This window comes from Geotrypetes seraphini, chromosome 2 (assembly GCF_902459505.1).
Source record: "Geotrypetes seraphini chromosome 2, aGeoSer1.1, whole genome shotgun sequence".
NCBI lineage: Eukaryota > Metazoa > Chordata > Amphibia > Gymnophiona > Dermophiidae > Geotrypetes > Geotrypetes seraphini.
Window position 1 is genome coordinate 142,387,051 of NC_047085.1, and position 25,719 is coordinate 142,412,769.

Sequence of the window (25,719 nt, forward strand, 5' to 3'; positions counted from 1 at the left end):
CTTCAATCATTTCAAGTTGTTTAAAAATTGGACTGAAAACCTTTTTGCAAGTTTTGCATTTATGAACTTTATAAACCATTCATTCAGTACTTCATAACATCTTTTACAACTTGGTGCAATGATTGATACCATTTGAGTCTCTTTAAGGCTGTTGTCCTTTCTGAGTTCTTTAACCTTCCATCTTGGAATCTGAGCACCACTGTCTGATAAAAGACGTTTGAAGTAGGTTTTGTTCCTTTATATGTTACTTATCGTTAACGACCCTTTAGGAACACTCTTTTTGAAATATACCCAGTTGTTTATATTGGGAGCCAATTATTAGGCAACATTTACTGGAACCGGGTCTAGGCTCATAAATCCAGGTGAACAAATGGCTAGTCTAAATTTATAACCAAACTCCTACTTTATAAAAGTCTCCGACTAACTACTCATCAAATAGTAGATGGACTATGCTTGAGAGTATTCTTCCTTGTGATTATTAGTGTTATAAATTCATCATTCATCAACCATTTTGGTATATCCTTTGATATTGGAGAAGGGATACCTCAAGTGCCTGCGGCTATTTTTGACTTTAGAACTAGTCTTGTCAATTTAGCCTTAATGCAAGCTAACATTGGTCCCTTTAAATTCTCCTTCCTTATTAATTTATGTTATATGTATATTACTTTGCTTATAAATATCAAATTTCCAATATATTAACGTTAGCAGACAGTGTTAAAACAATATATATAAGCACTTCTAATTTAACTATTGCACTTAGCTTTGTTTTCTTGACCGCAATTATAGGTGGCTGATGGCATAATCTTCTAGTTGAATTAGACAAAAGCCTTAAAATGCTCTAGTGTTGGCTTGAAAGTGCTTGAGTGCTCTTTAAAGTGCTCAAGTGCTCGACGGAGTGTCTCCGTTTCACTCTGTATAGACTAGAGCTTCTTCAGGAGACTTGTAACTGCTGACTTAGACGTAGCCAGTATTCTTTACTATCACGTTTAGTGTTTTGTGGCGCATAACGAGCTTGTCAATGATAGCTTGCATTAAGGCTATATTGACAAGACTAGTTCTAAAGTCAAAAATAGCCGCAGGCACTTGACGTATCCCTTCTCCAATATCAAAGGATATACCAAAATGGTTGATGAATGATGAATTTATAACACTAATAATCACAAGGAAGAATACTCTCAAGTATAGTCCATTTACTATTTGATGAGTAGTTAGTCGGAGACTTTTATAAAGTAGGAGTTTGATTATAAATTTAGACTTGCCGTTTGTTCACCTGGATTTATGAGCCTAGACCCGGTTTCAGTAAATGCTGTCCAGTAAATGTTGCACCATTCTAAACTGGTATCCTATAAAGTGTGTTCCACACAGAACATCCTTTATAGGATACTCTCAAGCAAAGTCTAAATTTATAAGCATAACTATTACGCTCCTAGAAGGAAAGCTAGAAGGATGCTAGGGTGCACAGTGAAAGGATTGGCCAGTAGGAAAAAGGAGGTATTGATGCCCCTGTATAAGATTCTGGTGAGACTTCATTTAGAATATTGTGCACAATTCTGGAGACTGCACCTTCAAAAAGATATTAATAGGATGGAGTTGGTCCAGAGGACAGCTACTAAAATGGTCAGTAGTCTTTGTCATAAGGCACATGGGGACAAACTTAAAGATCTCAATATGTATACTTTAGAGGAAAGGCGGGAGAAGGGAGATATGATAGAGACATTTAAATACCTAAATGGCATAAATGCACAAGAAGCATTTATGCCATTTGAAAGGAAGCAAGCATAGAATAAAGTTAACAGGAAATACTTTTTTATAGAAAGGGTGGTAAATGAGTGGAATAGACGCAGAGTAAAGGTGGTGAAGACAAAAGACTGTGTCTGAATTCAATAAAATGTGGACAGGGACATGGAATCTCTTAGAGAGAAGAAGAGATAGTGGATGCTGTGGATGGGCAGACTGGATGAGCTATTTGCCCTTTATCTGCCATCATATTTCTATGTTTCCTAAATTAAGAACAATTTTCAGCACGATACTTGTGCTCATAAGTTTGGTTGAAAATAGGGCAAAAATTCAGGAGCATGAAGGGCAATTCTCTAATTAGGTACATGAGGTTAGGTGTTCCTTTGCATATGTTAATGCCTTAAGTGCTATTCTATAAGGACATGGGCAAAAGGATGCAAGGCAGAGCATGGGCAGGACATGGGAGTGTCTCCCAATTATGTTTGCAAGTTATGAATGCCTTTGCTACATTTTGCTGCATTCAGTTATGCCAGCTCTAAGGCTTGTGCAACTGGGGATGCAGGACTCAAGGTGAGAGGAGTTAGGAGTCAAAAGCACTCTTAAAGAGGTGGGCTTTTAAACGGTGTCTAGATGCCATTATAGAATAGGTGTTCCTTGCATGGCATCAGGACGCTGCCACTATGAATTTAGGAGCTTAATATTTTCAAATAATGGGGACTACATTTATAGCCATGTGGTGGACACCAGGACAGATGAATCAGATTAAGTCGTTTGACACCGTCAATAGTCTATCTAAAAAAATTAGTGGAAGAATTATTGGACAGGGTACAGACAGAAAGGAGCATGGATAAGCACCTGAAATCTTTGCAACCAGCTGAATGTTATCTGCATATCATCTTCATTTGCCACAGCATAGCATGCATCTACCCCAAGCTTTCTAAAGCAGATCTCTTTTTAGAGAATTCAATAAAACTACAGCAATGATTTTTTTACCTCTGGTCCAATATTCAAAAAGCAGTCAACAGCCAGCACAGGATTTCTGAAATTGTGAATAGCCTTTGGGAAGAGTTTATATGTGGCATGCTGAAGGAACTTCTCTAGGAGGTACTGAGCTGGAGCTGCCAGTAGCATATGTTCACTGTCTGGTGCACATACAAACTGAGCAGGTGGTATGGGGACCAAGCTTTCTGATACCTGAAATAAAAAAGTGTGGGAGGTAAGAATATAACTGAATAAGACAGAGAGCAGAGATGAAAGCAAAGAGAGGCAGTAGAGGGCGCTAGAGCACAAAGGAGAAAAGGCTTCATGATACAAAACTACAGTCCAAAACCAAAAAATTTCAATCTAGGATAGTGCCTGACTCAGCTGTTTAACACTATGTTATAGCACCCATCCAGTTGCAGTAAATATGTTGTTATTCTGGTACCATGCTGTCAGTGAACTGCAGGTTCCCTAGTGCATTGAACACACACACAGCTCATGGCTTTTCACATTAAAACAAAAATACTGCGTCCTGCAACGGGTACCACAAATTGGATTATTCCCCTCAATCAGAGCATATTTTTCTTGGTTACCAAGAATGTAAACTACCAGTTGTGGAGGACACCCCCCCCCAATCCATCATAGGTTTAGCTTGTATACATCTGTACTACTGGCTTTGTGATGATATCCATCTACAGTGGAACTTTGCTCTGAAAGACTTCAACTTACTTTGCATCTTAAAGGATATGCCCTGAAATACTTGCATTTCATCTAAAAATAACTTATGACCGTGACCCAGAAAATGCGCCCGCAAGAAGTATCTGAGTCAAATCAGAGTACACAGTTTGCTCATTCTGCAGTGGAGTCTCAAAAATATTTCAAAGGACATAAAATACATTCCAGTTATCTTATCTCTAGCAATCAGGTCAAGACCAATCACATATCAAGATGCTATCATGATTCAAAGGTCACTATTGAGCAGATAAAGTATAAACATGTACTTTACAGAAGCACAGGGGACTTCTACCCTGATCTCACTCAACACTGTTATCCTGACTCAGTGTTCCCGCTAAGCTGCGCTGGCCAGCGCTCGCGCACAAAATATTACATCGCAGCGCAAAGTTTCTCTTCACAGCGCACACACGCGTCGGTAAGGTAAGGGGACGCATTGGGGGGATTTCACTTCCCCACAATTGCCATGCTTCGGTTCCTCTTCTTCCTTCCTTCCTCCCCCCCCCCCCGCGGGACCCTGCGGCACCATCAACTCTTACTCCCTCTAATGTCGGCCCTGCAGCTCCAGACTTCCTCGCACCTTCTCCCCTCCCCCTTTGGATCGCTATTATTTTAAATGTTATAGCCGCGGAGCTGTATCCATCAGTGCAGATGTCTAACCTCGGCCTGCCCCGGAACTCTTACTGCAACAGTGACTTCCTGTTCCTGCCTAGACGGGCGGCTGCTGCAGTAAGAGTTCCGGGGCAGGCCGAGGTTAGACATCTCCACTGATGGATACAGCTCCGCGGCTATAACATTTAAAATAATAGCGATCCAAAGGGGGAGGGGAGAAGGTGCGAGGAAGTCTGGAGCTGCAGGGCCGACATTAGAGGGAGTAAGAGTTGATGGTGCCGCAGGGTCCCGCGGGGGGGGGGGGGGAGGAAGGAAGGAAGAAGAGGAACCGAAGCATGGCAATTGTGGGGAAGTGCAGAGCTGCAGGGAAGAGTGTTGCGGTACCCAGCTGGAGGGAGAAGGAAGATGAGGGAGGGAATTAAAGGAGATGCCAGGGCTTGGAGCGTAGGAGGAAGGTATGCCAGTCTAAGGGAAAAGGAAGGGGGAGATGTGAGAGCATGGAGGGGGAGCGAAAGATGGAAGAAAAGGAAAGGAGAGAGATGCCAGAGAATCAGGGAAGGGGAGATACCAGACTATGAGGAGAGGTGTGGGAGAGGGAAGGCGAGGAGAGAGATGCCAGACCAATGGGGTGAAAGGAGAGATGGAAGGGGGAGGCATACAGTTTCTGGAAGGGGCATAGAAGGAGAGAAGATGCCATATAGGGGAAGAGAGACGGCAGACAGTGGATGGAAGGAAGAGAGTTACAAGAAGATGAGGAAAGGAGAAACCACAGAAGACAAAGGTAGAAAAAAATTTCTATTTATTTATTGCTTTAGGAGACATGTGTCACTGTTTCTGTGAAGCATTGTATGCAGAGTCCAGCTGGTTCAATTTAACCTTTGTCTATGTATTTTTATTTTATCCCCCCTTTTACAAAACTGTGAAGCGTTTTTAGCACCAGCCTTGGTGGTAGCAGCTCTGATGCTCAGAATTTTATGAGCATCAGAGCTGTTACCTCCGTAGCTAAAATCCACACTACAGTTTTGTAAAAGAGGGAGGGGTTAGTTTGTGATTACATATTCCTTACTAGGCGAAGGTGTTTTCTGTGTTCTGTGTGTTCGAAAGACATGGTTTTCTGTTAGGATTGACGGTGTAGGATTGATCTGTGCTGGTCTGGCTTGTTTAGTTTTACAATGGGTGTATTGATGTACTGCTCACTGCAATATGTAAGATGCTGCCTTTTCCTAGGTACTCATGTGTGACGTGTGGTTTGTTACTAAAAATCATGTTTTTCTTACAGATGGGGGGGGGTGCCAAAAAATGATGGGCCCCGGATGTTACATATGCTAGGTACGCCACTGTATGTAAAGATACCAGAAAGCTGGCGTAGCAAAAACTTCTAAGTTTTGAGTATTTAACCCTCCCACAATCTCACGGGCACTCGTTTCAAGTTTATTGAGATTTTGATTTAAACGCAATATCAAATATTTTCAATGCGTATAACAAAAATAAATTTGGGGAAATAAATAAAACCATTTGAACCAGTGTTCCCGCTAAGCTGCGCTGGCGTGCGCTGGCGCACAAAATATTACATCGCAGCGCACACGTTTCTCGTCACAGCGCACGATCGGAAGAGGCGTACGGCAGATGGCAGGGCGGCGAGAGGAGAATCGGGCGAGTTGGCTCATAACTTGCTGGCGCCCGATATTTTTGGCTCACGGTGAAAAAAGTTTGCTCACAACACCCGCCCGCTTAGAGGGAACACTGATCCTGATCATGATTCTACTCTCACCAAGAAGACAGACTACATGCCAGTTGCTGAGTAAGGAAACCTTGAAACATCATCTTCAAAGTTGTATTGTGTTCAGTTTTGGAGGCAATGAAAATGGTAAGAGGTTTGAACAAAAAGAAGTATGAGAAGAGACTGGAAGACCTAAATATGTATACTCTGAAGGAGAAGAGGGACAGGGGAGATATGATACAGATATTTAAATACTTGAAAGGAATTAATGTAAAACCAAATCTTTTCCAGAGAAGGGAAAATGGTAAAACTAGAAGGCATAACTTGAGGTTGCAGGTAGGAAGACTTAGAAATAATTTTGGGAAATAATTTTTCACAGAGAGGGTGGAAGATGCCTGGAATGCCCTCCCGAGGGAAGTGGTGGAGAGGAAAACGGTAATGGAATTTAAAAAAAGCGTGGAATATACATAGAGGATATCTAATTAGTAAACGAAGGATATAAATTAAAGAACTAAGGCTGGTACTAGACAGACTTGCACGGTCTGTATCCTATATGTGGTGATTTGGTGTAGGATGGGCTGGGGAGGGCATCAATGGGAACTCCAGTAACTTGGAACATGAGGATGTTACTGGCCAGACTTTATGGTAGAAATCCTGCAAACAGGATGGTTGGATAGGCTGGAGTGAGCTTGGACGGCAACTTCAGCATTTGGAACCTAGGACAATACCAGGTGGACTTTACAGTCTATGACCCAGAAATATCAAAGAAGAGAGAAGTTCATTTAATCATGTGTTTTTAATGGGTATAACTAATGGGCAGACTAGCTGGATCATTCAGGTCTTTATCTGCTGTCATTTACTATATTACTATATTTATCTATGCTAAAAGAATGAAAACATATTTTTAGTAAGGAGCATCTGATATTATGTTTATTTTAACATTGAATTACGAATCTTTATTCTAGTATTTTTTTCTGTTTCAGATTTTGCCTTTGTAAAATAAATCCTTTATTTTTTTCTTTGTCATTATCATCTAAGTTCTTATTGCTTATCAGTAAATATGAAGAAGGATATTGAACTTAGGTTAGCTAAATGTGTGTTTTTCTAGAGTACTTACAAGGTAATTTGCACATCGTTGTCCTACCTTTAACTAACAGGGGTCAGTACTGATTACTGGTATTTCCCTCACATACTACTACCATATCATTTCTATAGCCCTACTAAACATACATGCATTGTAAGGGGCTCATAATAAAAAAAAAATACACGTTCAAAGAGTGGCCTAAATCGGTACTTGGATGATCAAAAAGTACCAATAATCAAAGCTGGTTTTAGACATATCTAAAACCAGCTTAGGCCTTTACCCTGCCTCTGAACACCTAGAGCGAAAAGAGGTGTTTTTGGAGGAGGGCAAAGGGCGGGAGGTGGGCCGACCTAGACTTAGTCGTATTGCAAGGGAGATGGCCCAGTCAGAACTTATACGTTTTGACTTAGACCAAATCAAAACAAGTATAAGTTCCCAATAGGGGCCGCTGATCAGCTCAGCAGCCTCGGAAACCTGCCCACCCCCACCGCAATGATCATGGCAGGAGAGATGCCTAATCTCTCCTGCCGGGACCCCCCCCCCCAAACTGCTGTGAACCGCAGCAGGAGAGATGCCCAGACCCTCCTACCCATGGCGCACCCCCTACGACTCCCCCCCGATTGCCCCCCCTCCGAACTCCTGAACGGCTCCCCTAACCCCCAACTTACATTAACGTTGGCCGGCTGTACAGGTCCCAAGCCCAGCTGGCCGGCCCGCCATCCTCCGAATGGCGGGCCTAGGGCCAGGCACCTAAGGCCCCGCCCATAGAATGGGCCTTAGGCGCCTGGGCCAACCGGAATTGGCCCAGTTGCCTTTGGCCCTTCCTGTGGGCGTGGCCTTAGGCACATGGGATGCCAAAGGCCCCTCCTATGGGCAGGCCTTAGGTGCCACAAGAACTCCCTATCCTGCTCTGGGATACAACCATATTATAGATCCAGCAGTCCAAAAAGGAGCATCAGAGGAGTCCCACTGGTCCTGGATAATGTTTCTTCTGACCAGTTGGTACATCTTACAAGATACCACCTCTGAGATCTCTTCCTCAACATTCATGACAGCTACCTGAGAGATGAGCTTCTGCAGCCTCTGAGATTATTTTGCCATGTGACCTTGATCTGAAGCAAAATTGAGGTACTTTTTTAATTGAATGGGATGCAAAGAAATCTATCAAGGGGGTGCCCCACTCACATAAGATTCATTGGACAATTTTGTTATTCGATGTCCACTTGTAAGATAAGATTCAACTCAGTTTGTCTGCCAAGGCATTGTACTTACCTGCTAGATATTTGGCTCTGAGACCCATTCCATAAGAATTGGTCCATTTCTACAATCTGACAGACTCTCAGCACAGGAGGCACAGCTTCCTACCTCCCATGCCACATTTGTACCCTCCCTTCCCTCCATACCTCTTTAAATTTTCGTCGGTGCAAGAAGCTTCTCTGGCCTGCTGCTTGCGCCAGCATTAACTTTCTCTATAACGACACTTCGTGGCCCCGTGACCAGGAAGTGATTTCAAAGGGGAGCCAGGCCGGTGTGAGCAGGAGGCCAAAGTTGCTTGCGCCGGCGAAGATTTACAGAGGTAAGGGGGGAGAAGAGAGGGTGTGAGCATGGTTTGGGGAGGCAGAGAGAGGTTCCGGTGCCCCCCCTCCCCCCGCTTACTACACCACTGCTAGAAGTGGTTTACATACAGGTACTTCAAAGTATTTTCCTAATCTGTCCCGGTGGGCTCACAATCTATCTAATGTACCTGGGGCAGTGGAGGATTAAATGATTTGCCCTGGGTCAGAGGGAGCAGCACAGGGTTGGAACCCACAATCTATGGGTACTGAGGCTACAGTTCTAACCATTGTACCACACTCTCCTCATTGTTAAGACTGCTTTTAACTCCTATTCACTTGTTCATTACCCATGTCTGTTTTAATCATTTCCACCATAAGTAAATCCATAATCCCTATTTGTCTTGATTAGATGGTAAGCTCTGCCAAGCAGGGACCTTCTCTCACATGCTTAGTGTACAGTGCTATATATGTCCAGTGGTGCTATAGAGCTAATAATAATAAGTAGTAATAGTTGTAGTGGCTACAAAAAGAAAAGTTGAGATGCATGAAAAAGCTTCTAATACTCCAATAGGAAAGTTATTGCATTGGATTTGGATTCTGCATTTTAATACTTGCCTTTTTGAAATCCGAGCTCAAGCTGAATTACAAGTAAGTACCCAAGGTATTTTGGCTCCCATTGTGATATTAGAAAAGCTAAATTTAATCTTTAAAAGTGGTTTATGATCTTTCTATGGAAAGTAGATATTGGTCAACACTTCAGCCACCAAGAGATTTCATCGGAGGAATTCTGATTTAAACTCTAGCGCAGAAAAAGAGGGACACAAAGGCAACAAAGCCATATCAAATGCGGTTTTCATTCTCATAGGGATAATTAAATCAATCAAAGAAATGCCACTTATCTCCTACCCATAAGGCACTTTCTCCAATGTTCATATAACCTACCATAATTTTAGGTTTAATGACAAAGTCTTTTTGTCCTCCTTGGATACATTTCTTCATCAGGCTGAAGTTGTTAAATCGGCAAATCAATAGACCACTGCTGTTTGTTCTCAGGTTAAAATCCACATCTTCACAAAAGTACCTATGGACAAAACATTGGAGGAAGGAATGAAGCCATTTGCTCAGAAACTTTTTTTTATAAAAACCCAAAGATGATTTTTGAAAGGTGGAAACTGTAATACTCCTGCAGGGTGCTCTAGATGCAACAGCAAGACCTCTGTTGCCAGGCCAGCCAGAGTGATCGATCCAGCCTGTATTTTGGGGAAGACCAAAGATGGTGCAGTATTGCATTTGACATCAAAAGCATCTAATGCCTGTATGTTGAATCTGCCTCATGCATCCTCAAATCAGGGCCACAACACTGACACATCCCCACTTGAAAACCTTTTTATATTTTAATAAAGCTGGCAGGCACTAGTTGGGGCAGAGATTAATCGCAATAGGTAACCTGCAATGGTTTGAACTATTAAGCACCAGTTTTGCACTTCCCTCTATCTGCAGCTCTGAACTAAAGCCAGCTTAGTCTCTGGAACATTAAGAAATAACCTTCAACAAAATACAGATTTTTTTTAGCACATTCATTAAATTATTAGTGACTGGCAATAACTTACAAAACTTTTAACAAACATGAGTTTGTAATAATGCTTTTCATTTCTCAGTCCCAGTATTTAGTGCTTAGCAAACCTTCTGTGGCTTTGACACCACTATCATGGCCACAGAAAGAACATGACCCTCAGAGGCATGGGCTGACGATGTTTCTATTGAGAGCTGGCAGAGTTGTGACCTCAAACATAGACTTTGCAACCCCATTTGCGACGCCCTGATTTAGTAATTATTTAGTCATGAATGTGCATTTTGATTGAAGTGCTAGCTTTAGGCTTTTTGTTGTCCTAGATAAACTTGAATATGCGTGGACTTCTACTCTTTTCTCATTCTTCATTCACTACACAAGAAAGGTAGTGGCTTTTCCCTCAGCAAATGTATTTTTATCTTCTCTTTTGTTTTCCAAAACCAGGAGCCATTTTAACTTCAATACATAAAGAAGTATCCTTGACACAGATTTGATTCCTTTTGTAGGCTTCCTATAATCACATACTGTTGGTTTCTAATAAGTGTTCTTATAATCTCACATACCAATATTCAGCGCTAGTGATAGAAAACAAAATACTAAGATATAAAGTAATAAAAAAACGTTTGTGAATGTGCAAGGACAGTTATATTTTAGCACAGTTCATACTCAGAACATGACTAGATTCCTAAACTATACTGTGATAAGAGAGAAAGACAACCCCACTGAATAGTTAGCTCAGAAAGGATATATTTTGATCATTCAACAAAATGATTCTACAATAAGCATTCTTATGTGAAAAAATATGTGACTCTTCCTGAGCAAAACTAAAATCAACCATACATATCTCTGTAACTCAATCACCCAAACCATAAGGACTTTTGACCAGAAATGTTTCAACGCTCCACTCATGATTTTCAGAACCATCTTTATACTGATAACTTCCAGATCAACCTCTTTACACCTAAAATTTCAGAGGGAATTCAGGCCATTCTCTCTGCCTGAATATTACTCTGCCTTCTAAAATTGAACATGGTCAAGACTGAGCTTATTTACCTCCCCTCTTAGTCAAACCTACCTCTCCCTCTTCATTCATTTTCTATTTTTATGGATAACCCAGTTATCCTCTTAGTACCCTCAGTTCATAACCTTGGATTTGTCTAACTTCTTGTTCTCATTCTCTATACATATCTAATATACTGCAAAAACCTGTTGCTATTCTAAAACATTACCAAAAATCATCCCTTTCTTTCTGAACACACTACCAAACCCTTATCAATCTTATTTCCTGCCTAGACTACTGCAAACTGCTCGTCACAGGTCTCTTACTAAATCATCGCTCTCTCTTACAATCTGTTCATAAACTTCCAATGCCATTACACTTACATAACCCCTCTTCTCGAATCACTTCGGTTCAAATGTCTCTTACTTAAAACTACATTCATTCTGTGGCTCCTTAGTATCCTTAGTACACCCCTCCCCAGTAACTCTATTCATCAGGTAAGTCACTCTTATCTATGCCGTTCTCGTTCACTGCCAGATCTAAAATGCAGTCCTTCAATGCATCTAATCAAGTGTCAAGTATTAAAATTCCTAAATAGGTATACTAATATGGTTCAGAGTACATATCATTCATGAGTAGATGGCTGCTCTTTCCACTTTGTTCACTAATTTTTCAGGAGTTAATATTTGAAGACCAGGCACTCCTCACCTTGGAGTGGGATACTATGTTAGAGGATGTTTTGGGATTAGTAGACACCAGCATGAGGTGTTCATATCATATTCCAGGCATTGTTCTTGGTATTTTCCTGAGATAGGAGGACAGAATGTTGTTGGTGGAGGAACCTCTCAGAATAGATTAAACAGTCCTTAAGGGAGGAATGTGCAGAGGTTTTATAATAATTAGGTGAAGCAAACAAAAAAGGTCTACTTTACTGCTCAAGTTGAGGAGATGCCTAATGCAAAATCATGAAAGTTCGAGAAGACAGTGGTGGGAAGGGTCATATTCTCAAGGAGCCCTGGGGTTTTTATCTCACTTTGCACTCTCGCAATGCCTTGAGTCCATGCCTTTTTTTGGTCACTTTGCCCTTTACAGTGTGCTATGCTCTTGGTTAGAGCTGTCTCCTAGAGTTGCTATTGAAGGCCACTCCAGCCTATCTGAACCATTTTATCATTGTGGGACACAGACTGTAAATGTCACATGAAACTGTCCTCACGTTCCAAATTATTGGAGTTTCAGTCAAAGCCCTTTCCAGCCCATTCTAAACTAAATTGTCATATATGGGACACAGACCATAGAAGTCTGCCCAGTACCAGTCTTAGTTCTTTACAACCGAAGTTACCATTTAAGAACCACTTGACACATGAAAAACACGTGTAACCATTTACGTTTTGGTTTTTATACCATTCATTTTCTAATTAGAGATCCCCTGAGTTCATTCCATACTTTTTGAATTCTGTCACTGTTTTTGTTTTCACAAACTCCCTTGGGAGGGCGTTCCAGGCATCAACCACCTTCTTCATGAAAAATAATTTCCTGACATTACTCCTCAGTCTATCGCCCTGCAATCTCAATTCATATCCTCTAGTTTAACCATTTTCCCTTCTTTAGCAAAAAATTGTTTCTATATTAATAACTTTTCAAGTATTTAAATATCTGTATCATATCTCCCCTGTCCTTCCTCTCCCCTAGGATATTTCCTGTTTGATCCATTCTTCCTGCACAGGTTATAGCTTGGAAGGCTTTATGCTAGTCATTAGACTCTTTATGCCATGTATACAAGCCAGGAGTAATATCCAAATCTGCCTCTGCCTAATGGTAATAAAATCTAGCATTTTATTACCCATTAAACATTTGTATATGCAAAGTCTGATTTTGCTTAGATTGTTTATGTAAGAAAATGGTCAGTTTATTCTAGATGTTCACAATTTCAAGAATATTGTACCAAAAAGCACCCTAAATGCAAAGCTTTTTGTAAAATACTTAAAAAGACGCAGGAAAAATCCCTGTTTGCTGGCAGGTATAATAGGAAGAACAAACACACACACACACACACACACACACAAAAAAAAAGCAGCATCATTCAGGGCTTTGAATGCTTAAGTAGTGGCATCTACACATGTAAACAGCTGATCTTACGACCAATGCATCCTAAGCCTGCCAAAACAAGCAAATAGCCAACAGGCACTATTTTTTAAATAGTGTGTGTGTATTTTTATTGCAAAACAGGCTATACAAACATGCTTTTCAGGCTTTTTCAAAATGTGTGCCCAGTTGATATACATGTTTAAGAAGTGGATTTTTAAAAAATCACTTCTTGGGGGACGGAGTTATCAATATGGGCTACTGTTTAGACAGGTTATTTTACTGTTAACCCTAGTTATTAGTAACTAAGACCCATGCTAAAACAGCACAAGCTAATGAAAAATGACATGTCTTAATGGTAGCCCACATTGATAATTATGCTCCTTAGATACATAGGGCCACATGCAAATACCATATATGCCTCCTAAAATGGCTGCCATAGATTTCCAGATATATTTAATTTGTTATTCATTGGGCTTCACAAAAAAACAAAAAGGGAGACCCAATGATCCACAGTAAAAATAATCCAAAGATAAAAACAACAGACTGTGGATGTGGAAGTCCTGAAAGATGATTTTATTTGCTCTTCACAATAAAAATACAAATAAAAGTCTGAATTAGTCATACACGTATGATTGTCCTGACGGACCCTACACGGTCCATGTTTCAGCAAGACCGCCTTCCTCAGGGGTCCGGATGATGTAGGGTGTAAAGATAAAAATATGAGCAAAACAATGTACGTGTCTTTGAGCATAAAACCTGAAAATGGCTTGAAACAAGCAGAGTGGTACTCACAGACACATACATTGTTTTGCTCATATTTTTATCTTTGCACCCTACATCATCCGGATCCCTGAGGAAGGCAGTCTCGCCGAAACATGGACCGTGTAAGGTCGGTCTGGACAATCATATGTGTATTACTAATTCAGACTTTTATTTGTATTTTTATTGTGAAGAGAAAATAAAATCATCTTTCAGGACATCCACATCCACAGTCTGTCATTTTTATTCATTGGGTTTGACATCATCTATCCATTCATTCTTTGTTCTTTATAGGTAGTTTTGAATAATTTTTACTTTTGAGGGTTTCACCATTTATCTCACTTGTTTGCTGAAGGTGACAACTCAGTTCAGTCACGGTAGGTTTGAACCTGGCTAAGAATATACTTTGAAATTGTTTTAAACAAAAACCCTCACAAATAATTAGGTCACGATAACGCCTAAGCGAGATAACAAATATTTCACAATGCAAGCTTTATGGAAATACTGACAACTCACCTGAAGGGTCATTTCTACTGACAACTCACCTGAAGGGTCATTTCTAGTCATTTCTACTGACAACTCACCTGAAGGGTCATTTCTACTTTGTTGGTTTTCTTTTAACAAGGAAACATGTATTGTGACACACACAAAATCTTTAAAAACCTATTACTTATATGCATTTTGCTTACCTGTTTAGATCATACTGTACATTCTGGGTCAAGTCTATATTGAGTATTGTAATGTCGTGCATGTGACATCTGGAAAAGGGTGACATAGGTCTCTTGGCATTCAACATGCTGTTCCACTTCTGAATACCCAGAATTGCATAATGAACAATTTTTGGCGTGGCTTCAATATGTTGTAGAACGTATTTCAGTGATACATTTTTAGTGGTAACAATTGATTCTTTGGATTGGCTGGAAAAGCAAAAATACAGAATACAGGTATGTGTAATGTGACCATTTTTTTTCCATCAAAACGGGACATCTATTAATATTCAGTCCCGCCCCCCAAACCCGCCCTGCCGGTGAATCCCTCTGCCGCATCACTGATAACGTCATCAGTGAAGCTTCATCAGCAGGAGAAAGCCGCGAAGCAGCCTATTTAGCGTTCTGCGGCTGCCAATGCCGCTGGAGGGAGGTTTGTTGTTCGGTCATCTTGCTGGGAGCGACGGCAGGGTTCACATGGGAGGGAGAGATAAGAGGGTCAGTGGGGCCCGAGCGATGATGCTGCCGCTGCCGAATCCAGGCTGCGATCCCCTGTCCCATTGTCCCCACTCACAGCTTCGGGACGCCCTCTCTAAAAACGGGACATTTCGGCGTCCCGAAGCTGTGAGTGGGGACAACGGGACAGGAGATCTGAAAAAGGGACTGTCCCGTTCAAAACAGGACGTATAGTCACCTTAGATATATGCAGCCTCAATTTATTCTGCTATAAGACATTTATACAGTGCCCCCATTTGGGGTGTCTCATAACAATTTACAATGTATATACATTATAAAGATGAACAGCAATTATATAATGGGCAGTATGAAATGACTGAAGTCAATTCCCTTGCATAAAATCTCACAAACTCCAAAGATCACATAGCCTCCACTTTTAGGCCTTGCTAGCCTCTAGTCTCCCAATTACATGTAGCTTGTACTGCCGGTGCTGCAACATTTCAATCACAAAGGCCTCAGGAGGAGTCAATAACAACACCAACATATGGTAGTGTTTCTCAACCTGGTCCTGGTGTACTCCCTAGCGGCTAGCCAGTCTGCTTTTCAAGATATTAATATTCATAAAACAGATTTTCACGCAAAGGAAACAATGCATATACATTTCTCATTTGCATATTTAGTATGAGTATTTTGGAAACCAAATGGGCCTAGGAATACTCCAGCACTGTCTCCAGAAACACTGTTCTAGGGAACAGCATATTCTCACTGGAAATGGCAACAAACCAAGAATTGGGAGAGCACAGAAATGCTGGAAAACAAAAAATGTAACCCACTGAACAAAAAGGTACCAAAAGTTGGGTTTACAAATAACTGAGATAAAGGCTATATAAATTTGAAGGGACAATTTTCATTTTTGAAAGTTTGGTGTACTATAGGGTCAGTAGAATGGGACTAGGTTCAAACTCCTCTTACTGATTTACAAGTGCATTCACTCGACAGCTCCTCAATATCTCTTCTTTCTTCTCCTGGGAACAGTGGCGTAGTCAGGCAGGATTTGTCATGTTCTAACACACTAGTGGGAAGTAATTTTATGGTCACTCTCGAGTACCACTGTTAGGCCCCCTCCAGCTTAAAAAAGTAAGTCTGGAATGTAGTGTTTAGCTCTGAAGAAGGTTTTTTTTGTTTGTTTTGAAATATTTATTGATTTTCAAACTTTGACAGTGCAATACAATTAATTGAACATAAAATACTGCATATAACGCACTATTAACTACACAAGTAATACATAAAACAATTATTTTCTCCCATCTCCTCCCAATTATTAATACAATAAGACATATGATGTGATTACAGTATTATAATTAGGTAATTTAAATTTTCAAAATACATTTGCCTCCCACAACCCTCCCCCCCGGATGTGTAAGGAAATCTAAGAAAAGGAAAGATACATGACCCTTATTGCGAGGTAACAAATGCAGTTAATGGACTCCAAACTTTATTAAATGAATTGCTAGACCCCAAACGTTCCGCCATTCATTCTCTTATATTTATATGTGATACACACATTTGCCCATCAAAAAGTGTAATTAATTCTGTCATGGCTCTTCCAATTATGTGTGACCATTTGAACAGCTATTCCCGTCATGATCAAGAAAACTTATTTAAAAATTATAAAATGATTTATTACGAAATTATATAAATTAAAAATTATAAAATTAATGATTTGATTATGAAATTATAAAATTGATAGGGAGTTTAACAAAGGAACTTAGGGAGGAAGAGATTTTTGAGACAATGAGGTGGCTCATGAATACAGCCTGCTTGAAAGCGGCTTTCTCCTCCTTTCCTTATGGTATCCTTTGAGCTGAATATATTATGATAGCATAACACTATGGGTTCCTTTTACTAAGGTGCGCTAGCATTTTTAGCGCGCGCTAGTGCCGTGCACACTAACCCCGCGCTACATGCCAAAAACTAATGCCAGCTCATAATTGGACATTATCTTCTATTACATATACTCTCAGGAAAAGGGTCAGTTAAATTCCAATAATATTACCTCTAAATCAGAACCCCATATGGACAACAAACCTCCCCTCTGCAACACTAACAGGCTTTAATTTCACACACACACAAGCCAATCACACAACAGGTAGTAACAGGGCAAAACATTGTCTTCTATCCCATGACTTTCTAATTTCCTCAAAAGTCTTTCATAAGGTACTTTGTCAAATGCCTTTTGAAAATCCAAATACACAATATCAACCCGCTCACCTTTATCTACATCATTCCCTCTGTAACAAATTCCCTAACCTCTAATTATCCAGTTTGTCTGTTTTAATTAGATTGTAAGAGCTATTGAGCAGGGATTGTCTCTTACATGTTTAATGTACAGCGCCAAATACATCCAGCAGTGCTATATAAATGACAAGTAGTAATATGTAGTTTTTTTTCACAACTTTCATGTTTTTCATGTTCTACAGCCTAAAAAACACAGGTGCCTAAAGTGAGGTATGTGACTTCTGGAGTTCATTATTTTTTTTTTTATTGATTCACATTAAGAACATAAGAATAGTCTTACTGGGTCAGAACAGTCCATGTAGCCCAGAATCCTGTCTTCACGGAGGCCAATCCAAGTCATAAGTAGCTGGCAAAAACCCATACAGAAGCAGCAGTCCATGCCACCAATCCAGGGCATCGATCCATGGCTTCTCCCAAGTCTGTCTCAACAGCAGACTATGGACTTTTCCTCCAAGAATTTGTCTAAACCTTTCTTAAAACCAGCTACATTAACCACTCTTACTACATCCTCTGGCAACACATTTCAGAACTTATCTATTCTCTGAATGAAAAAATATTTCCTCCTTGGTTTTAAAAGTATTACGCTGTAACTTAATTGGGTGTCCCCCTAGTCTTTGTAAATCTTGATGCAGTAAAAAAACACTGATCCACTTTTACCCGTTCTACACCACTCGGGATTTTGTAGACTGCAATCATACCTCCTCTCAGCCATCTCTGTGCCAAGCTGAAGAGCCCTAACCTCCAGTGGTGTAGTAAGGAGGGGGGGGGGCAGTCTGCCCTAGGTGTCGACTTGGAAGGGGCACGGCACCCGTCCTCCTCTTTGCCCCTCCCCCACCATTGTGCACTGCTTCCCTTCTCCTGTACCTGTGTAGCATTTGTAGCATGAGCAGCAACCCCCAACCTGCTGTTACGCCTACGTTGGATCTTCTTCTGACCCATGCCTAGGAAGTGACGCCTTATGGAGAACCCATGCAGATGTGACAGCAGGTTAAGAGTTGGTGCTCGTGCAATGAATGTTAAGAGGGAAGTGGTACGTGTGGCAGTGGGGGTGGAAAAGAGGGTGAGGGAGGGGTGCCACCGCCCCGGGCACCTCCAACCCTTGCTACACCACTGCTAACCTTTTTAGTCTTTCCTCATATGAGAGGAGTTCCATCCTTTATCATCGTGGTTACTCTTCTTTCAACCTTTTCTAGTGCCGCTATATCTTTTTTGCAATAAGGAGACCAGAACTGAATGCAATACTCTAGGTGAGGCCGCACCACTGAGCGATATAGAGGCATTATAACATTCTTAGTCTTGTTAAACATTCTTTTGCTAATAATTCCTACCATCTTGTCTGCCGCTGCACAATGGGTGGAAGGTTTCAGCGTATTGACCACGATGATATCCAGATCTTTGTCTTGAGTGCTGACCCCCAAGGTGGACCCTAAGCATCTGGTAGCTATGATTTGGGTTACTCTTCCTAATGTATATCACTTTGCATTTGTCCATATTAAATTTCATCTGCAATTGGGATGCCCAGACCTTTAATTTCCAAAAGTCTTCCTGCAGTTTTTCACAGTCCGCATGCATTTTAACAACTTTGAACAGGTTAATGTCATCTGCAAATTTAATCACCCCACCCGTAGTTCCAATTTCCAGATCATTTATAAATAAGTTAAATAGCACCGGTTCCAGTACAGATCCCTACGGCACACCACTATTTATCCTCCTCCATTGAGAAAAATAGCTATTTAAACCTATCCTATGTTTTCTGTCTGATAATCAATTTTTAATCCACAACTGAACATTAGCTTCTATCCTATGACTCTTTAATTTTCTCATGAGCCTCTCAAAAGGAACTTTGTCAAAAGCTTTCTGGAAATCTAGATACACTATATCAGTGTTTTTCAACCTTTTTACACCTATGGACCGGCAGAAATAAAAGAATTATTCTGTGGACCGGCATCGGTCTGTGGATCAACGGTTGAAGAATACTGGGCTAAGTCGTGGGCCAGACCCCGCCCATCTCTACCCAATCTCCACCCCAGACCCCGCCCCCATAATAGTACTAATTGCACCTTGCACGTCCCATGCCTCATCTGGAAGCCTTCCCTCTGACGTTGCAACGTCAAGAGAGAAGGCTTCCGGTTCAGGCGCAGGACGCCCGTAGGAGCCGCTGCCCGTGGCTTTGTGCACTGAATCAGTTAGGAAGAGGGAGCTGGCTTGAAGATAACGCCGCATCGATCGCACCGTGGACCGGCGGTTGAAGAACACTGTTTTGGGCCTGATGCACGTGCTTGGCCTGTGGACCGGCAGGAAATTTCTGTGGACCGGCACTGGTCCATGGACCGGTGGTTGAAGAACACTGCACTATATCAACTGGCTCACCGTTATCCACATGTTTATTCACACCTTTGAAGAAATCAAGCAAATTGGTGAGGCAAGACTTCTCTTGGCTGAATCCATGCTGACTCTGTCTCATTAAATCATGTTTGTCTACATGTTCCACAGTTTTATATTTTTTATAATTATTCCACTATTTTACCCGGCACTGAGGCCAGGTTTACCGGTCTGTAATTCCCTGGATCTCCCCTAGAACCCTTTTAAAAAATCGGCGTAACATTGGCCACCCTCAAATCTTCAGGTACTACAGATGATTTTAGCAACAGGTTACAGATCACTAACAACAGATCAGCAATTTCATGTTTAAGTTCTTTCAGTTCTCTGGGATATATACCGGTCCAGGTGATTTATCACTTTTTAACTTGTCAATTTGGCTTAGTATATCTTTCAGGTTCACTGAGATTTCTTTCAATCACCCTTGAAAACCATTTCCGGTTCAGAAAAATTTCTTACAACTTCTTGCATAAAGACCAAAGCAAAGAATTCATTCAGTCTCTCCGCTATGGCTTTATCCTTCCTGAGCGCACCTTTTACTCCTTGATCATCCAATGGTCCCACGGATTCCCTCACAGGTTTTCTGCTTTTGATGTACATAAAAAAATGGTTACTATGATTTTTTTGTCTCTTTGGCAAGTTGTTGATATTCTTGCTTAGCTTTCTTTATCAATGTGAAATTTAAATACACACAGTTACGCCGCTGAGGTCTAATGGTATGTTTAGAAGACTGCTTAGATTTAAGGTGTACCATTGGAAATAATTGCATCCAACTTGCCAGTACTTATGTCTCTTCTTATTTTCTTCATTAGGATCCTTTTTCCATTCTTTAAAGGATGTTATCTTGGCTGTAATAGTCTCTTTCAATTCGCCTTTCCCCCTTTTTAAATACGTGGCATATATCTGGTCTTGGCTTCCACAATTGTATTTTTAAACATCCACACCTGGTTTATACTTCTGACCTTTGTCACAGACCCCTTTAGCTTCTTTTTAACCATTTTCCTTATTTTATTGTAGTTGCCCTTGAAAAATTAAATGCCGCTACAGTAGATTTCTTTAGCAACGTCACTCCAGTCATCACCTTAAATTTGATCATGTTATGATCACTGTTTCTCAGCTGACCCAACATAATTAGACCATATCAGAGGCTGAACTTCTGCAGGATTACGCAGTTGATATCCCTCTATCTTGCGGTATAAATAAGTCACATATCCCACTTGCTCAGTGAATCACAAATCCATTTTATATGCTACCAAAGGTATGCAAAGTAAAAACATTTTTATGATAGGTCTCCTTCAATTAACTCCCTCCCCTTTTACAAAGCCGTACGGCAAATGCTCTGACTCCCAGTCAATTTCTCTATTTACTGTGCCAGCCCATTTGATCAGCTTTAGTAAAAGGACCTGTAAAGGAGGGAGAGAGAGATTTCATTTTTCTGCAACATATTATGAAGCCTTTTTACCAAACTGTGGTAAAAAGTGACCTTAACACATCCTTCCATGCCAGAGAATTCTTCCATTTACCTTGATTGTTCCAGGATGTTGTGAATGTTCCATAAAACACAAGAGTCATCCATGATTACAATGAAGGGCCAGACACACTGGCGTTTGACTCCCAGTTCCTCCAAACGGTTTCTTTCCAGCTCAAGATTATGATAGGACAGTTCCTTTATAAGAAATCTTGCAGCCCCTGCAAATATATATATGTAACAGCCTCATATTTTAATGTTAAGCAAAATCCATTTAAAACTTCAATTACTTTTAAAGTGGACTATATTAAATAATACATTTGTTTATTCTGTTTCTTTTTTTATAATATTATCCTGCATTTTTTTATTCAAAGGTTTATCAGACAGATAGAGACATAGACACATGACAGCAGATAAAGGCCAAATTGTCCATCCAGTCTGTCCATCTGCAACATCCACTATCTCCTCCTCTCCTTAAGAGATCCCACATGCTGTCCTGTGCTTTCTTGAATTCAGACACCAGTCTTTGTCTTCACCATCTCTACCAGAAGACTATTCCATGCATCTATCACCTTTTCTGTAAAAACACATTTCCATAGATAGCCAACCTCCCTCTACCCCCTGCCAAAAAACCCCCAAAACAAACAACCATTTCTAGGAGATAGCTCTACTCAAGGGCAATGATAACACTGTGAAAGGCAACATGGCCAAAAAGGCATGGACACAATGCATTGTGAGAGGGCAAGTCAGCACCAAAAGTGACATAAAACCTCCAAGGCTGCTTGAGAATATGGCCCTTCCCACCACTATCTTCCTGAACTTTAATGGCTTTGCATTAGGCACCTCCTCAACCTTTTTTGAATATTATGAAACCTCCCTTAAGGACTGTTTAATCTGTTCTGAGAGGTTCCTCTGCCAACATTCCTAACCTGTCTTTTTGACAAAGGCAACCCAGGATAATAGCAAGAATAATGCCTGGAATATGATATGCACACCTCATGCTGGGGTCTACTAATCTCAAAACATCCTCTAATATAGTATCTCACTCGAAACCTGGACTGCAAATGTTAACTCCAGAAACCCAATTGAAAAATTAGTAAACGAAGGGAAAAGAGCAGACATCTACTCATGAAGATACCTATTTGGATCCATATTAGTATTCCTATTTAGGAATTTTAATATTTGGTACTTGATTGCTTTTAGATGCCCAATGGTTTTAAAAAAAATTAATTATAGCTGGATGTCCAAAGGAAAAACATGTTTTTGGATTACCCAATTAGATGGTTGCAAGTTAGATGAGGTGGCAATTTTAAATAGCAATTACATCTAAAGTTAGGTACACTTCATTAAACAATATAGTACTAAAATATGTTTATTACTTTAATAACATACATCCAATATTGGCAAATAAATTTCTCTTTTTCAATGAGGAAATTTTTACTGTTTCAATGAGGAAATTTTTACCATATCCACTAAACATAGAATCCTCATTCATCCATATACTCCGAACCTCTTTTGTATATACTTTTCTAGAATCTTCTGATATCATACATTTTTTCTAGTTTTCTTTCATTTATCCATTTGAACCCTATATCATTTCTGGCGTGGCTCAAATTTCATCGATGTTGGGAGATGACCTCAGTGGCTACTTCTGTACAGAATAAATCTGTAGAAAGTACAGAATTTCAAATGTAGCTAGCCTCCTCATTGGCCCTCTCCCCTATCTTATTTATGGAATTTTTCTTTATCATTTTCAATATTGTAAATACTTTGAACAACTTAGTAAATAATTTAATAAGTGACTTAGCTTAAAGTGCTTGAAGTGCTTAAACGGGCCAATGAGGAGGCTAGCTACATTTAAAATTCTGTACTTTCAACAGATTTATTCTGTACAGAAGTAGCCACTGAGGTCATCTCCCAACATCGATGAAATTTGAGCCACGCCAGAAATGATATAGGGTTCAAATGGATAAATGAAAGAAAACTAGAAAAAATGTATGATATCAGAAGATTCTAGAAAAGTATATACAAAAGAGGTTCGGAGTATATGGATGAATGAGGATTCTATGTTTAGTGGATATTACTTTAATAACTACATAATTATTTATATGTTTGTTTAATAAGGTCAAAGGATGTACCAGATGCTTAAAAATATAAAGAACTGTGTATGCTTATTTTAAGGTATTTTACAAAATTCAATTAATGGAGACTGTGTTTTCTCAAAGAGTGTTAAATTTCTTTCAGCTGCTACAGTACTTTTTCAAACTTGGCATTTAAAAGGTGCGCTACGGGTTTTACCACACACACCGGATTAGTGCGCGCTATACCGCCTGCTCAAAAGGAGGCGGTAGCGGCTAGCACAAGCAACATTTTAGCACGTGCTATGCCGCGCCTTAAGGCCCTAACGCGCCTTTGTAAAAGGAGCCCCAAGTATTATAACTTAATTGAGATGTGTCGCTCTAGCTGACAAGTACAGTTTTTATAGCTATTAATAGTAAATATTTTATTAGCTTCACTTTGTAAGGGTCAATTGAAGTTTTCATTCCTTGAGCTACAAATATAACAATGGCAAAAAGATAAAGGTTCATCAATAGTTAGTAGAGAGCAAATCATTTGCCATATCTCTAGATCAAAAAATCTGGTTCACAGTCAGAAGCGCGCGAGACAAACGCGTGCGGACAATCGAGCGCAAGACTTCAGCACGCCGCTCTAAAAGCTTATTTTAAAGGGCTCCGACGGGGGTGTGTGGGGGGGAACCCCCCACTTTACTTACTAGTGTTGGCGCTGCCGTTGAGGGGATGTAACCCCAAACAACAACTCAAATCAGAACCCTATATGGAAAAAGATACACCCTCTGCAACACTAAAAGGCCTTACTCACATACACTCATCAACACCATACAAGGAGAAAGAAAAAGAAAAATAAGTGGAAAAAAAGGCCTCAGTTCGGATTCATTTGACCAAAAAACTCCACTCCTTAGAAAACACCACTCCTGCATGAAAGACAAAAAATGTACAGGGAAAAAGCAACTGTAATAGCCTGCAGAGCGATATCAAAAACAGCATGTCAGGGCACTCACGCCCAAAAATGGTGCTATCAGTGGATAAAGTGGAAACTATAGCAATACGGTCCAGTACATATCATGAAAAAGCAAAAAAACTAGAAGAAAACCACTTAGCTACTACTGGCTGCTTCAATAAAGCCAGGCAGCCACTGCACCCAACGGGGAACCCTCCGTGTCGCGTCGTGTCGCTGTGTCAGGGGTGATGGTTCCATGTCACTTTCCTCAATATCTCCGAATCGTCCCCACAAAATCTGTTCTTGTCCCATTCCTGCAAGCTCTGTATTCCTGCAACCCCCCCCCCCCCCATTATACAGAAAATTTAACTTTTCCCCGAAAAAATAGGTAAAAAGTTAAGTTTTCTGTATAATGTGGGCGGTTACACCCCCCCACACCTCTAACACGGCAGCGCGAACAGTATTAAGTAAAGTGGGAGAGTACACCCCCTGTCGGAGCCCTTTAAAATGAGCGTTGAGAGGTGTGCTGAAGCCTTGCGCTCAATTGTCCACTCTCAAATGTCGGCGCGCGTTTGTCTCGCGTGCTATTGTCCCGTCACCAAAAATCTTTAGTTGCAGAAAGTAATAAGGCATATGGTCTAATGTACCTACAAGTTGAACCACATGACCAACATTACAAGTGGTATAGAATGCTGCGGCGTATCTAGGTATGCGCATATTACACCATTTTTGCTATACTGGCTACCTGTAATGTTTAGAGTACAAATGTTATATGATACTATACCAACTTACTTTAAGAGGGGGTGACTATCTATCAGCCTTGTCAGTCACTGCAATCAGAAAATGTGGCACTTTTGAGGAGTAATAACATTACATTACATTACATTAGTGACTTCTATTCCGCCTGTACCTTGCAGTTCTAAGCGGATTGCCAATCCAAGATAAATTGAAGCCAGCGTGACTGTTTTTTGCTGGACAGGGGCTAAACTCAGGAATTCTTTGTTGATCCAGCAAAGGATGTGCACTGATAGAATGGGATTTAGAAAATTAAGACCCAATTAGTTGTAACAGCATTTTTATGAGATTTGAAGGGATTCTGAAGACATGGTGTTTATTATTATGTATGTTTTTTCTTGGAAACCGCCTAGGTGTAGAAGGTATATAAATTTTAAAATAAATAATGGAATTATGTATATCAATCTTAGATCATTTATATGGCGTCCAATATGCTTTGTGTAATAAAAAATATGCTGCTTAGCTTAGTAAAAAAGGGCCTTAACCTTTTCTTATTTTTTTCAACCTGTAATATGGTAATTCCTGTGCTATTGTACTAAAAATCTTTTCAACAACAAAAAAAATTGAACGAAAAAGTTAGATGCATAACTGATAGGTATGCAGATGATAGAATACTAAATTCCAGTCTGCTTAATTTGTGCTCAGTAGGCAGTGGCATAGCAAGTGTAAGAGATGCCTGGAACGGTGGCACCTCCCACTCTCTTCTCTGCCCTCACCCCATTCCTTCCCCACGCACCTCTAACTCTTCGCCAGTGCAAGCAG

General features: G+C 40.4%; 1 protein-coding gene across 1 annotated transcript in view; it reads right to left on the reverse strand.

The window, feature by feature from the left end:
• GREB1L (GREB1 like retinoic acid receptor coactivator) overlaps positions 1–25,719 on the reverse strand; it is a 415,187-nt gene that overhangs the window by 5,118 nt on the left and 384,350 nt on the right. Inside the window, 4 exon segments of the mRNA XM_033933926.1 lie at positions 2,731–2,931; positions 9,365–9,503; positions 14,526–14,753; positions 21,200–21,365. Of these exon segments, the coding sequence (XP_033789817.1) occupies positions 2,731–2,931; positions 9,365–9,503; positions 14,526–14,753; positions 21,200–21,365 (734 nt within the window).